Source organism: Hemibagrus wyckioides, linkage group LG07, assembly GCF_019097595.1.
Source record: "Hemibagrus wyckioides isolate EC202008001 linkage group LG07, SWU_Hwy_1.0, whole genome shotgun sequence".
NCBI lineage: Eukaryota > Metazoa > Chordata > Actinopteri > Siluriformes > Bagridae > Hemibagrus > Hemibagrus wyckioides.
The window spans coordinates 9,242,429-9,258,800 of NC_080716.1; the positions used below are offsets into that span (position 1 = coordinate 9,242,429).

A 16,372-nucleotide genomic window follows, 5' to 3' on the forward strand; every position below is an offset into this window, starting at 1 on the left:
AGTCCTTTAGCGCGTGATCGGTCGCATGAACTCCCGTACTGCTATACAGCTCTGGAAAGAAAAATTAGAGACCAATCTCCAGATTTGAACCCTATTGAAAACCTCTGGAATGTCATCAAGAGGAAGATGGATGGTCACAAACCATCAAGCAAATCTGAGCTGTTTGCTTTTTTTTGTAAAAAGAGTGGTATAAAGTTCCCCAACAGCACTGTGAAAAATCGGGGTTATTCCACCAAATACTGATTTCTTAATGTTATTTAGCCAAAGCATTAACACAAATTATTTGCATTTTGTTTTATTTGAGTTATTAAAGCTCTGCAAATACTGCATGATCTTGGGTTATTTTGATGTGTTGTCATTTCCTTTAAATATACACTCTAAATAACAATAGTTATATTTTGACTTTCACAAAAAAATGAAAAAAAAAAAAACTGTTCATCTCACCAATACATGAACCTGTAAGAAAAAAAAAACATAAGAAACAGGGGTCTCTTATTTTATTTTTTTTCCAGAGCCGTACGAAGTTCTGATAACTGCAGGCTTTCTGAACTGAAATACTATCTGTTTTGGGACATCCCTCCAAATCATTGAGGTGTTGTAATGTTTTCAGGGGTTATCTCGGCCCCTTAGTTCCAGTGAAAGGAACTCTTAATGCTTCAGGCGTAACAAGACATTTTGGACAATTTCATGCTCCCAACTTTGTGGTAACAGTTTGGGGATGACCCCTTCTGTTCCAACATTACCAGTGCACAAAGCAAGGTCCATAAAGACATGGATGAGAGAGTTTACCCACTCATGAGCTCATGTACAACAACACTTTCATTGTTAAATGTGATCTAGCAATTGCAAATATGGTGTTTGGGACTGAGATGAAGACAGATGTGTAAAGGAATTTTATGTATTTGATTTATTTTTGTAGTTCTTTTAAAACCCCAATGATGTCTTTCACCTTCACCATGATTACTTTACAATCTTACTAACCAATGGAAACTATATCTATATCTATATATCTATATATATATATATATATATATATCTATATCTATATATATATATATATATATATATATAGATATAGATATAGATATATATATATATATATATATATAAATATATATATATATATATATATATATATATATATATATACACATATATACACACACATATACACACACACACACATATATATATATATACATACATACATACATGTACATACATACACATACATATATATATATATACATACATACATACATGTACATACATACACATACATATATATATATATACATATACGTATATGTATATGTATATATATATATATATATATAACATAAAAATGTTTTTTTTTGCTCATATCGAGGACTTGGAATTTGAATGAAACCTTAACATATACAATTAATAGATTCTTTTCAGTACACCATTTAAACATTTAATCTCTAGCACAGTGATAGAAAGGTTAGGAAGTGTGGAAAAGATAAGGAATAAGGATCAGATCAGGATCACATACAAGCATATAGTTCCAGCATGGTGGAGTAAGTGTCATGGCTGCTGCTGGTTATGAACTGTTTAGGAATTATAATCAAATGTAATCAGGTGAGTCTCTGTGGCCTGTTTACTCATTATTTTATGACAGATTAAGGGGATAAAAGGTGTGGAGTTGAATCCAAGTATTTAATTTGCATCTAGTATGCATATGTGTGAACTCTCAGCTCATGCAACAATAGTCCTTGTTGCTGCAAATGAGGACAGCCACCATTAGGCCAAAAAAACAAAACATACCTAGCACAGAGAGAGAGAGAGCGCGAGAGAGAGAGAGAGAGAGAGAGAAACTTATGGAAATTGTGTTCAAATATATATGGAACAGTTTCATCTTGTCTAAATGTTTAGAATCATTGTTCTCAAACTTTGTGAACTGTAAGAAGAAATAGTACAGATTTATTTTACGCAATCAGTCCAGCTATTCCAATATTAGGCTTGTTAGTTAAATGTCTGCAATATTGTGGTTATTTATTGGAGCTATAGAATTTGGCCGAATTGTTACCGGTATTATGACTCATTAGTGACAGGTCTATTTGTTCTGGGGGTTAATGAGGTTTAATTAAAATAAATGAGCAGACAAACAGGCTGATATAGCATGTATAGGTAATGCAATCATTGTGATAATGATGAGTTGTAAAGATTATAGTAAAACTGAGATCAAGCCACACACACACAAATAAAATCAGACGTTTGTTTCCTGCTTTTTACTTTTTTTTTTAATAATCATTTTATATAGACATTTTTAATATGTATTTATAAACAAAGATTTCCAGTTTCCCCACCTAATACCCAACACACAGACATCCACTCACAGAGTCTTCTTACATTCAGAGGAACACTTGCCTTAATAAATAATCTCTCTTCCGAAACAAAAAAAACAAAACAAAAACAAACAAACAAACAAAAAAAACCCAGAGCAAAGCCAACGCACACAGCGACATTGTCACGATGAGAACTAGATTACACGAAACACTTTCTTTCGTTTAATTTATTTCAACAAAACACGCACTAAACTGTAACAATGTCCAACAGAAACATATGTCACCCCTTCATTATGTGTTTACAGCTCAACCTAAAGATTAGTGTGTGATCTGGAGGTGAATGATCAGCTTTTTCACCACTGAGGAATCAGCTGGGAGGGGAAAAAGGCTCACATGCTTCTCTTTCAAAATACAGATCTGAAATATGGGGCACGTTGATGCTAATGGGCGAAACAACACAAAGGGACACGTCACTACTTTTTTTAAAAATCATCATACGAATCCGGCAGTCCACTGCATGCGTTGCTTTGCGTCGCATTGCATTCCTTTAAACGACAAAATAGACCATTTGTTCTGAGAAAATAAAATTTTTTTGATATAATCCATCTCCTTTATACATTCATCATGATCTTACTGTAAGTCTGTTCCTTGTGTCCATAATTCACAGGTTCACAAGACGCACTGTGCTGCTTGGTTCATGATGTCACGCGCACGCTCAGTCAGATCTGGTGACGGGAGCAGACACTCTTTTGAAGGCTGCATCTGAAATTCAGAAACATCTCTACTTGTCTTCACACTCTAGGTCACGCTCTATATCTGGAGGTCCTTCTTCCTTAAAAGTCTTTCGTGGATTTTGAATGGCTCCCCATACCTGTCTCTTGTCCAGATGGTTTAAAACACTAATGAGAGACAGATTATCGACAATGGAGATAAAAACACTAGCAGAGAGCTTAGCGGTGGGATGATATAATAAACGAGTAATAGAGTGCCTAAACCCTGTTAGCAAAAAAAATCATATACCAAAAAAAAAAAAGTACCGACAAAGACACTCAATCTGGACAAAATATAAAACCAATCTTCATTCACAGAAGCAAGAGGTTGTGTCATCATTTAACATGCATATCCTGGACATAAAGCAGCTTCCTTCAGGCTTCAGGGGTAAAGGGGTTAAGTCCTAAATGCACCAGGGTGAGCTGAGATCAGAATTACAGCGTCTGTGAAACCTAAGGGTTGAAACACAGCCAGGAATCAACAATAATCCACTGAGAACTACTGCTGTGCTTAATACATACGCCAATATATCACTATTACGTTCCTTACCCGATCTACACTATCGATCGTTTATTTATTTATTTATTTATATATATTTATTCGTCGAGACATTCTCTTCTCCCTGTATTTCAGCACCCCTGAAATCTGCTGTTATGGCAAACTATAAAAATAGGCATCTTTTATTAATAAATTTCTGATTCCTGGGTGCGTCCAATTTTACCCGTTATATCAATTCATTTAGTTTTACATCAGAGCCAGGAGGCTAACATAATTATCACCCGAATTGAAGGTAATAGTGCTATCTGAAATCTTGAGATTTGAGGATGTGGATTAGTGAATTAGCTGGACTGGATCATGAGCCTGGATTTCTACAAGACGAGGTTGTCGGGCTCAAACCTGCTCCCGCGCAGGATTCTTGTGCAGAAACAAGATTATACAGTTAAATACATGTACATTTATATATATTGTGAGTATATATCAGTCAGTAAAATCCTCAAATCAATTGAGACTGGCCAGGTTTTGGTTAATTTCTGTTTTCAGCTCAAGAAAATGTCAAGTGAGAGTTGGATACAATGGATTATTATTAAGTCTCATTGGTGCTTCACTATCTATACAGCCGAGTGTTATCATAGTGAAATATTGCCGTTGTCATCCTGTTCTTTTGCATTATTGTACAGACTGTTTTCTTTAGACGAGAGCACAAAAGAAACCATTCGAGAAACTGAAAGTACCAAAACCGACCACAAATAAAGCAGCATGAACATTGCAAATTTCCTGACTTTAAGTGTATTACATATCTCTTAACTGTTTTGCCTCTTCCGTCTTCTCACGTACCATTCTCATTCACAACACTGACTTTCTGCACGTGTTCAGATCTTGTTACGTCCACCCTTCACGTCATAACCGTCTTATTTGTATCTCTGTAGGAGCACACGGTCGTCTCGGACAGCTACAGCAATACAGCTCTGAGGTGCATTTCAAGCTCATTTAGAATAACCATCATTATTAAATCTAACATTTTTCTCTTACATAAGCCATGTACAAAGAATCTGGCCCTGGATAGTACTGTAAAGTAATCTAATTCATACATCAACCAGCTATTCCATTAAACCACAGAACACAGTTACTTATTTAAACATTTCTAATCGAATTCTGCTTTCAAAAGAACTTCTAATACACTTTCCAGCTACGATGAAGTCCAAAAGTCTGAGACCACATTGAAAATCTGGCACATGAAAATAAACGGAAGGTTTTCTGAATAATAAAATATCTAAAACAAAGAAAGTAAATCTTCAACGTTCTGCATTGTTTCTAAACAAGTGTTCACGCTCATGGATTTGATCTAAAATGAATCATAAGGTTTTGCACAAGCGTGTGGAAATGCCATGCCAGCTCTGGTACACTCTGGAGACAAACCAAATACTGAGAAATTCAGAAACTCATGTACCGTTTAAAAAGATTCTACCTTTCACTCAAGTTGTTCCCAGTTATATAATCCGTAATGAAAACTTGTATTAAACTATAAAAACGCAAAACAGAGCATTTTCCCAAGTGCGCTCAGACTTTTGTACCCCACTTTATGCGAAATCATTGCGCTCATCCAAAAACGTATACATATATATGATTAAGTTTGCATGATGCTGAGCAGTCGTTATTTGTTAGTTAGCTTTGTAGCTCCAGTGCAAAACTAATGCCTCAAAATGTGACACTGACTCACTGTATTCAAATTTGGCAGTAAATCTGACTTCATCCCAAATCATTCGTTTTAAAAGCAGCACTGCGTACTAATAAGCACCAGAAAAATTAGCAAGCTCTGGCTATGTGATTGTGTTGTGCAGGTTGTGGGTGTTCTGGGAGGTTGGAGGAAGTTCATGGGTGTCACAGTTGTTTCCACTGTTTTTACATTTTGCCCAGAAAGGTATCATCAACCCTTCCCTAAGTCAAGAACTAAATACACCCACCCACCGGCTTAGTGTCACCACAAGTTGTCCTAAAAGACAGGATTGTTCACATCCTGTAAACACACACACACACACACACACACACAAACTTCCTCAAAACACCAATGTTTTTTTAAACAGAACGTTGCACATGCTTGCAGACATGCTCTCTCTCTCACACACACAGACACACAGACACACACACACACACACACACGCTCATGGTCACATACACACTCCTCGGCTTTTCCACCGTCATAAAGGGACCTCCAGGAGCTTTTTGTGCAGGTACTGCTTCACTTCCTCGATTCCATTCAGCTTCTCCAACTCCAGATAGGGCAACTGATGAAGACAAGCAGACTCATGAGGGGTGAAGCTATGAGTAAGCGTCTTCTAAACACACACAACTGGACTTACCTGTAATATGACGTAGCCTAGCAGCTGCAGGTGACGGTCTCTCATGGCACGGGAACCCACGAGCACATCCGAGTTGTGGCAGTAGTGCCATTTATCGTTTACAGACATTATCACCCTGCGTGTAGAGAAGCACACAGATGCAGGTGAACACACGATTAAGGGCTAAGAAATATACAAAACTGAAACAGCACTCTTATAAGCTATTTTTAGTGTGTGTCTCTGTCTTCAATAATAGGGGTAAAAACCGTTTTCTTCAACACAAGGATGTAAATTAATTGACAAAGTATTCAAGTTACTTGCCACTGTTTTAAACAAACAGTCCAGTCACTATATCTTGCTCTGAAAAGCTCAGTGACATACATATGGATGTATAAGACAGTCAGTAAGTTTGCAGGGACTGAGATTCTGAGTAAGGTATAGTACGTATATGGCCTGTGGGTAGAGCATCTGAGGCTGAGACTAAAAGGAGAGCAATATATTGCGAGGAATATTAAACTAGCCAAATACATTAAGCATTATACAAATAGTGCAACACATTGTTCAAGTTAAGGCAATAAAGACAGTTTAAAATACTACCAGCAATACAAAAAAAGTCATGAGGTCAGGAAATATGAGCTCAGGACACTGGACTGGGTGTAAACCCTGTCATTCATGTGGTGGGCAATGGAACGATATGTAGAAGCAATGTCACATGATCTTAGCTGGGATCTCTTTTTGTTTTTATTATCAACATTGGAGTAGTGATAGAACGACACAACACAATAACCTCAACCTTTGTGTATTTCATTTTATTTCATTCACGATTGAGGATTGTGAACAAACAGGTGCAAATTAGGAACACACACTAAATGGGACACCAGTAACAAATTAGTGGAGGGCACAATGCACACAATCTTATACTTATTCAAAAATATAGAGCAGCCAATCTGCCTAAGGGGATGCCTTTGAGAATTGGGAAGACCCAGATGAAACCCACATGGATTAATGGATCAAACAGGGAACCCTGGAGCTGTGAGGTGGCAATAATATGCTTCCGTAATCTCATTTGTGCTCTGTGCAATTGTATTTACGATGTTTAATGGCAAAGCCTAAAGCATGTATTTTTCAATGGCGGCGTATGAGCAATTTCGCGATAATAATACATTTAATTAGAGATCAGTTTTTGAGGAATGTGAAGTTAGACTGACCTTTTAATGGGCTCCCCAGTTGTCCTCTCCATCTCAGAGGCTTTTGCTGAATGCAACTGGAGTGGAGCAGCAGTAACTGCATTGCTATCTCCTGCCTCATAGGTCACACCTTCATAGAAAGGTGTGATACTGCAGTCTGGTCCTGAATTGGCCCCTACTTGAATGGATGCACCACTCTCGTCATCCAGTATCTTTCCAATGGAGAACTGGAAGAGGGAGTCCTGTGGTGCAGTGGCCCCGGGGACAGCTGGCCCAGCTTGAGCCAGACATTCTGAAGGACTGCTCAATGTTGAGCTGTCCTGGCTCTCAAGAGAGTGCTCCTTGGCCAGGCTGGTGTAGTAATCTGAAGCTGGGTAATAGGTGTTGTAGTCCAGTGGCACTGCTCCATTGGTGCCCACTCTCTGCATGTGGGGCGGCAGGAAGGTGGAATCGTTTTCGGGCTGTTTGTCGACGCCCTCCTCTATCGGCGGTGAGAAGGGAGAGAACTTTTGGAAGTCAGAGGTGAGAGCAGCAACAGAAGAGGAACCGTCTGGTGATTTGGGGTTCACAACCGTGCACATTGAAGAGTCTGCTGTTAATGAGACCGCTGCAGAGCCTGCTCTGATGGGAAGAACACGGCCCGCATGGTCTATCCACAGCAAGAAATCTGTGCAGGAGGTGGATAGAAGGAGAAATCAGAAGAATGAGACCGACTAGATAAGTCTCACATCTGTCTATGTGAATACGTAGATATTTCAACATCGGGATGTCAAAATGTTTTTTAATACCTGTGTAATATCCAGGAGGTAGAACTTCATCTTGCTTGTAACCGTGCTCTCCAACCAACTGCCTGAGGGCTTCGGCAACAAGACCTTTGTAACTGTAACAATAACGACAAACTGACGATCACTACTGTCCAAGCAGCTCTTTGCGAGTAGTGTACAAATTTTAGAAATATACTGCCATCTACTGGGAGAGTGATCTGTAATCGCAATTAAAGAACACAATTTTGCTTTGGCATTATGAAGAAGGTGTACAATACACAGGTCTGCTTCACCATTGTGTGCTGAGGACAATAAAATACAAGACACAAATTCATCAAGTATATTAAATGTAGTCCTCTGATAACTCGTGACTAAATTTTAGCCAACCGATATATATAGAGAAACCAAAATAAATCATGTCAGAACTTTTTCCATCCTCAATGTGAAATTACAGTGTATAAAACAATCAGAATCTGTTTAGTGATAAAAGAAGTACAATAACTTAATTACATAAGTGTGCACACCCCTAAACCAACAAGGCTTTCTGGGTGAGAGTGTATCAGCATAGCACATCTTTACTTGGAAATATTTTCCCAGTCTTTTTTTTTTTTTTTTGCAAAAACATTCTTGGTCCATCAAATTGTAAGTGCCTCCCCTGTGCACAGACTGCTTCGGGCCACAACACGTTTTTAGTTGGATTCAGGTCCGGGTTCTGGCTAGGTCATTCAAAAATAATCTCTTTTTGGTTAAGGCATTGCTGTGTTGATATGGGTCCTTTTCACCTTCAGTGTAATAATAGACACCTGAAGTTTCTGCACTAAAATCAACTGGAAATTGTATTCAACAGAAGAATAGCAGCCCTAAAGCATGATGCTGCCACCACATTGCTCGACTGTTTGGTGATGTGATTTTTTGTATTTGCATTAAACCTTTTGGAATTACAGAATTATTATTACTTTTATAATTGGTCTCATCAAACCATAACATATTTTGTCACATGGTATTGTGTTTCATTTGCTTTTAACCTGGTTCAATCTGAACAGTCAAACCCCTAGTTATAAAAGGATGCACACACAAGCAAGCAGTTTACTGTAACTTTGTTTTCTCTATTTTTCCCCAAAATTCTGATTGTTTTTCCAGATAATATTTATTCTTAGTAATTTCACACTGAGGGTGGAAAAATGTTCTGATGTGATTTATATCTTGGTTTAATTTTTTCTTTGTCAAAATCACAAAATCCTGCCATTTTAACAGGGATGTGTAGACAGTTTTAATACTTCCACTGTATATTTAACAAATGATTTTATTATTTCAAGATTAATTTCAATTCAATAAACCGGGGCAAATCTGAAAAAGTGAAGTATTCAAACAACATAACAGGATTTATTTTACAAAAACATTCCTGCTTTTAAAGAAAAAGGAATTTCAATATACAATTTTTAGCACTGGTCGATGAGACATGGTTTTAAGGAAAAAAAAAAAAAAAGAAATACACTAGGAGAAATTTATTTCCTGGCTTTCCCCTCTAATCAACATTGGTATTTTGCATCTCTTATCATATATTTATCGTTATGTATGTATGTTATGGTACCCAGTCTGGGTCATCTCTGGTTTGCTCACAAATGTGATATTTTTTTCTGTCCAACTGACAGTAAAAGAGCTGTGCACTGACCTGTACTTGCGGTTGACCTCGTCAGCAGTGAGTGCGTGATCAAACATGAGCACTTTGTGTGAGTCCTGCAGACGAGGCCCTGTGTACTCTCTGTGCTCGAGTTCCACCGCAGCGTCCAGCAGGGACAAATAGCGGCGTACAATCAGAGCATACGGACTGTCTGCAGAGCAGCACACAGCAAACAATTCAGCTTAGTGCCACAGGCTGAAATAGGTGTGCATTGTAAAGACGTGTCTGGCTGGCTGGCGTCATTAATGATGCCAAGTCTGTTCTTTTTATTATTATTACTATTATTATTATCATTATTCACCACATTAGAGAAATCAGTTGTAGTTCATTCAGTTTAGACTCTGGTGCATTAAACAACAAACCCCCTATTTATATTCGTTTGACTAATCCCAGTGCTTGGACCATTTTCCAGTCTCTGCTTCCCAATAACCTCAACAATAAAGACCAAAGCAGTTTCTTTAGGCTACACCAGCTAATCAAGTGCAACAGAACTCTTTGGCTCCTGAATAATTGTGATTTCAATATTTATCATATTATCATGCAGTTATAACAACACAATCACGCCATTAGACGCTATACACACATACACACACATTATATACATATATACACACACACATATACATATATACACACACATATATACACACTATGGCTCAAAAAACTTGGGATCACTCAAAAATTGTATTGTTTTCCAAGGAAACACACAAAATTAGTCTGAATAGAATTTTTAAATTAAAATGAAAGAAAATGATTAAAGTTTTCTTCAAACTTTGCCTTAAAAAAAAAAAAAAACACCTTTTGCAGCAGTTACAGCCTGCACATTCTAGTGGTCAATTTTTCAAGAAAATCTGATGAGATTTCACCCCAAAAGATGGATTGGCTGATGGAGTCTTCCTCCGTAGCTGAAATCAAGCTGAAATATGCAAGTGATCCCAAACGTTTAAGCCGTATATATATATATACATATAAGCTTAACACTAAACCACACACCGACATGACAGGCATCTGTTTATATATGTGAGACGTTCAGATAGAACATTCAAACGCATCAATAATCTAAAACTGATTAAAGTGGTACAGCACTAATTCAATGTAGCAGACTAACACAGAGATTTGAAAGGCCATGGACTCACTGGTGACGTTGCTGATAAAGGAGGGTGAGAAGACCCTGTGCAGCACCAGGCTGGGAAAGTGTCCAAGCTGGAAGAGGGACATGAGGATGTTGACGGTAGCCAGCGGTGAGCTCAGAGCTTTCAGCTCCAGCACCATTTCCAGCTTAGAGAAGAACTGAGCCTCATTAGCTGGCCGATAACTCATGCGGCTGAAAGGGAACACGAGCTTCTGGATCACCTGGCAGCATCAAAACAGCAGCGTCAACACCAAAGAGACGCTTCATCACAATACAAATATGATGGATTTCTCAGTACATCAAATAATTTCATACTAAATGTTACACTGCACAAAAAAAGATTCAAAATGCTAAAAAAATAGCAAGGACACAGAAATACAAAGGAATGACACTTAAAAACACTCAAAGCATTATAATATTTCTTTAAAAATCACTTTTGAATCAAATACAAAAACTGAGAATCAAATCCATTCAAATGATTCTTATCCCTATTAGACATCTTAATATTAATATTTTATATTACATTTATTCATTTAGCAGACACTTTTACCCAAAACGAGTTAAAATGAGGAATATCTTCCCTTCTCACCTTGCTGTCTAAGTACTCGCACTTCTTGACCAGGAACTCTGCAATAGTGTCTAGTAGTTGTGTTTCTCTGAGGCGATGGCGTGCGATATACTTGGCGATAAGAGCCATGGTGTAAGGGGTGATGCTGTCGACCTTTTTAGGCAGTTCATCTAGTAAAATGAGAGAAAAGGCCATTCACTTAAGTGACAGTGGACAGTTTTTACATTCAGATTCACGAATGTTAACTGCAAGCATCTTTGTTATAGTAAAACACCATGACTAGAAGTTAATCTAAACAACTGCTGCAAAAAACATGTCCATAACCACAAGCTTGGAGTCTCACTGACTCATCGAAATCTAACAAAAAGCTGAGAAAAGACAAATCAGTTCGCTCCTGTTAGCTATATTTGTTTTAAAAGTGGCCAAACGCACCAGCTAGGCTGCTCACGAACTTCTCCTGCCTGTTCTGGTAGAAGAGGTGAGAGCTGAAGATGAGCTCAAGGCTCTTGTTGCTGGCCTCCCGGGCGCATGCCGCAAGCATCTCGTCCAGTAAGGTCATCTCGTGGTCACGTACGCAGCTGACGCTGGCCAGCGTGTGTTTGACCAGGCGCAGGATCTTGCGGTCGACCACGAGCTGTTCCGCTGAGGTGGTGTCAGCCGCCTGCAGTGCGCGCCACTTGGTGCGGTAGTAAGAGAGCAGTAGGAAGAGCGTCTGTGGGTGACGCTCGCGCTCGATATTCTTCTCTAAGCCTGCCAGACACGACTCGATGAGTTGGTGCTGGCTGGATGGGTGCAGCTTCATGCAGCTGCTGAACACCATGGAGATGTCCTTCTGATTGAACTGTGACAGGCGGCCCTGCGACTCCTCCTCCAGCACCTGCACTATCCGAGAGTCACTGGGCAGCCCTGCAGGAACACAAAGCTTTAGTCAGACAGAAATAGTCGCATCACCTTAAACAGTGCTGAACCTGCATAGTTAAAGATCATGTCAAGTTAAACACTGAATTATTGCTAGAATTGTGTTCATTTTGACCTGAAGACAGTGTGACTGAACAAAACTAAAACTTCCTTATCTAACTCTGAGTGCTACTGCTTTAACCTAAAGCTTTCAATGTGAACATAACTGTACAATCTACTGGGGTGTTGTAGACTTACATAACGGATTTTAAATGATTTGTCTGGTGCTGCAGAAACAGCAAGAGATACACACTCAAAATAGTCGGCATCAGGTTTGTTAGCTGAATATATTTGAAAGCTGAACATATGATGCACTAAAGTACTAGCATGTAAGACCTGTGCATGTAGGATTTAGTTTCCCCTAACAAGCACCCTGTGTTATTATTATGTGATTAGCTGGCATGCAACTAATCACATATTTTTAAAAAAGTGATGCCAAGTGTTGCAGTTATGTGCTTATAGTGATCGAGAAAAACATTGACACAAAACATGTTTACAGAAATCCAGATTCCTAATGAGTAAGCCAGAGGCAACAGTGGCTAGAAAAATCTCCCAAAGACGACATAAGGAATCCTTAAGAGAAACCAGACTCATCTTCGTGACATCCAGAGAGTGAATTATAAATTTTCTCTCTAAAACCTCTCTACATTCCCACAGCACTGTGTGTTGAAAGCATGTTCAGTATGATCATATGGTGAAATAGAGTCCTAGAATAAGATTGCAGCAGCCGATCTACAGGTCAGGTATTCAGGTGACATTAGTCACTGAAGCACGAGTAATTCAGTTATTCTACCCACAGTGGATAATTCTAATCTAAAAAAGCCATTGTAGTTTCAAAAGCAGGCCTGTCACAACAATTCTGTTATCGACTTATCGTACTGACATGACATCGAGCTTTTTTGCTGACCTTGATTTTGCCCATTGACCTGCTTAGGCCGTGTGAGTGAATTCAGCTCCTGCTAAACTGAACAGCTTTACTAACAGGTTAATTAACTGACCCAAACTCATCCTATACGCATATGATATTAATCAGACATATACACAACAAAAAAAAAACTAATATTGCAATGTTAACGTCAAACGTACTTAATGTAGCTTTAGCAGAATATGATGAACAATGAATGAAAAATGATGAAAAATATCGCTTATTGCAGTTGTTTCTGGGAAAACATAGCACCCAACAAAAATAGTTAACATGACAGGAGTATTCAATGGCGCCGTAAAGAAAGCGGCTTTGTGTGTTGTGCGGCTCGACCGGTGCAGCCAATCATACCGGTATCTTATGCAATGCTCACACACTATTTAATATGTCTACTAACATCTCATTACTAAAAGTGTAGATACTTGAACTAAAATCAGTAAAAGTTCTCTCAAATCCTCTGGCTTACCAAGTGCAGCCACGGCGTAAAGGCAGTTGACGATGCTAAAGTTGTCAAACTTGGAGCAGTCATTAACAATGGCGTCACAGAGGGTCTGGAAATCCGGGTGATCCAGAATCTGTCGAGTCGCGCCGTCTGCCGAACCTACAGCAGGGGGTGAAGACAGTGCTCCCTCTGCAGTCACCCCACTGCTCCCTAGGCTTCCTCCTCCACCTCCAATTGCTCCAGCCTGCTGGAGTGCCAGGAGCTGGCCGATTTTCTGTAAGGCGATAGGGTAGTGGTTGTGCGAGATCTTCCCCGGGTTCTGAGTGACCCAGCGGAGCACCTCGTCCACGCTGCGTGACCGGTCGATCAGACGCTTCATGGTAAAGAAGGTGTCGTAGCTCATCTTCTCGTGGATGAAGTTCCAGGTCTTCTTTTTGTTGTGGTGCATGTGGGCATGGGGTTGGTAGTGTGGAGGGGGGAGGTGAGGGATCTGAGGCGGGGTGTGGTAGTGCTGATGGGGCTGGTAGTAGGTTCGGTGGGCATCTACACGGCCCTGGTAGAGCGGAGGAGGGAAACTCTGGGGAGGCGGGATGTGCGGATGATGAGGGGCGAGGGGGTGGTGATGATTCTCCAGCATGGTTTGGCCTCCCCCCATCAGGCCAATGCGGCGACCAGGCTTGCCCCCTGCACCACTGTACAGGCGTGTGGCATACATGCTGGCAAGAGCACCTGGAGCCAGAAGGCGGGAAGACTGTGCAGGCAAGGAAAATCTCCCGCAGCTTAAGAGGCCAAGGCGAAAGGACAGAGCCAGCATGGTATATGGGGCGATTCAAGACTAAGTTTCAATGCTGTATACCTAAAACCAGAAAGAGCCAGTATTAATGTATTAGTTCTCAAAACACTGATGTTACAAATTACCCTAGACCACATTACTCACTCAGTTTTTTTTCCTAAACAGAATGAAATATTTGAGTTAAACAGTGTGTAACATCCTCAACCTCAAGAGAGAACATCAAGTCATATGTTGCTATATAAAACACACTGAATCGTGAATATCTACAACAACAAAGATGCCATACAAACATTCTCACTGTGTTATGTGTTCTGGTAGAAAACACCGTAAAACTACACATTGTCCCAAAAGTCTCTATAACACTGGATAGCCTTTAAGAATAACGAGTGAAAGAACAAAAGAAGAATCTATTGATCTACAGTAGAAAGATCATTTGAAGGAACACACTCAAAGTGAAGTTACATGCATAACAGCAGATGTTCATCAGGAGCGGGAGAGATGCCTCTGTGTGATTTACAAAGAAATGCCTTTTGCAAAAAAAAAAGAAGAAAAAAGAGATTATCTCCTGTATACAGATAAATGTTTGGGACACTGTATAAACACACAACAGTGTAACACTGCAGAAAATTAAATAATCTTAATACAGCGAAAGCCAAGAAGCAAGAATCTACAGAAAAAAAAGGCTATTTAAGGAGACAGATCTTGCGTGAACATTATAGAAGCAGGCATCGGACATTTTTTGGGTCAGGTGGTATGACATCATAATGATTATTTATTACGAGCTTCTCTGTGATCCTGTAAATATATCATCATTACTGTATGCACTGTAGCGTGCAGCAACAAGTAGCTATAAATCCTGGACGTTAAAATCCTCCTCCTGCTTGCGAAATAAATCGCAAAAGCATAACAAACTCTTTATAAGGTCATCACCATATAACGCATCTTAGAAATGTCTTCAAGTATCTAGATATGACATCGCAGGGTTTGGATACATCTACTCTTTAGTGAACCTGCTATAACTCGGCCTCCTTTATGTTTGCATCACGGCAGAGAATAAAACAAATATCAAACGACACGAAGTGCTTTTTAGATAAATAAAACAAAACACTCTGCTACGTTACCTCCATGCACCCTGCCAGAAACATGAGCATGTAGTCAAGGTTGGACATTTTCCTATACTGTTTTTCTGCAACCAGTAACTTTAGCTTATTACAATGTGGATATCTATTTTTTTTCTTCTTTTAATCCATAGTAACGTTATACAACCGAGACACAGGATCTAAGTGAACAGCTGAAGTTTTACTCATTGACCCAGCAGTGGCAGCCTGGAGATGCTGGGATGTGAACTCATCACCCTTCTGATCAGAATCTTACATTACTCACATGTTTAGTTTAAAGCAAGGCGCAAGGGTGCAGATGGAGCCTGGAGCCATCCGGGACACAAGAAGACATGGGTGAAAAGATGACAATGCGGCCGCGGAGAGTCCCTCGTTGTCAACAAAACGGAAAGTAAAAGTTTAAGACGCGAAAATCACTCTCATGTCATTTCGACAAAGCATTACTACCAGCGAGTGGGAAGGTGCTAGCAATATCTGTTGGCTAACTGAAGAGCAGCTAAACATTCGGAGTAAAAGAGCGCATGATAAAAAGCTGTAAAAGGAGGTCTGTGCGGTGATTAGAGAGAGATTAGGAGGAGAGATGACAGGGTGAGAGGTATGCTGTCCGCGTCAGGAGCTCCACTATAACACGGCCTGGCAGAATGCTGCTGCTGCTAACACACACACAGGGGCTGGAGCTGTGTGTGTGTGTGTGTGCGCGCGCGCTCCGCTCCGCTCCGTGGACCAAACGTCAAAACTCCGACTCCAACACCACTACACACGTGTCCACTGTCCACCGGAGACACGGCTAACATGTGTCCTGTAGTGTCACACCCAGGCCCTTTACATCCAGACTCTCCTTGCACTTCGGCAACTGCAATCCGCCGCCCCGGTCTCCGCCATGTTCCCGGA

At 39.8% G+C, this 16,372-nt stretch overlaps 1 protein-coding gene across 3 annotated transcripts; it reads right to left on the reverse strand.

The window, feature by feature from the left end:
- Window positions 1–3,610: 3,610 nt before the first annotated feature.
- fastk (Fas-activated serine/threonine kinase) lies at window positions 3,611–16,372 on the reverse strand. Of its 3 annotated transcripts, none has more exons than XM_058393910.1 (11): window positions 15,747–16,372; window positions 14,826–14,890; window positions 13,595–14,426; window positions 11,682–12,155; window positions 11,271–11,419; window positions 10,686–10,902; window positions 9,541–9,700; window positions 7,893–7,984; window positions 7,126–7,771; window positions 5,939–6,053; window positions 3,611–5,863 (listed from the first exon to the last, which is right to left on the reverse strand). In XM_058393910.1, the coding sequence occupies exons 3-11, from the start codon at window positions 14,382–14,384 to the stop codon at window positions 5,777–5,779; spliced, it is 2,730 nt and encodes a 909-aa protein (XP_058249893.1). In that variant the 5' UTR covers window positions 14,385–14,426; window positions 14,826–14,890; window positions 15,747–16,372; the 3' UTR covers window positions 3,611–5,776. The 3 variants fall into 3 exon arrangements, with proteins under 3 accessions (XP_058249893.1, XP_058249892.1, XP_058249891.1); XM_058393909.1 differs by having other exon boundaries at window positions 14,811–14,890; XM_058393908.1 differs by lacking the exon at window positions 14,826–14,890.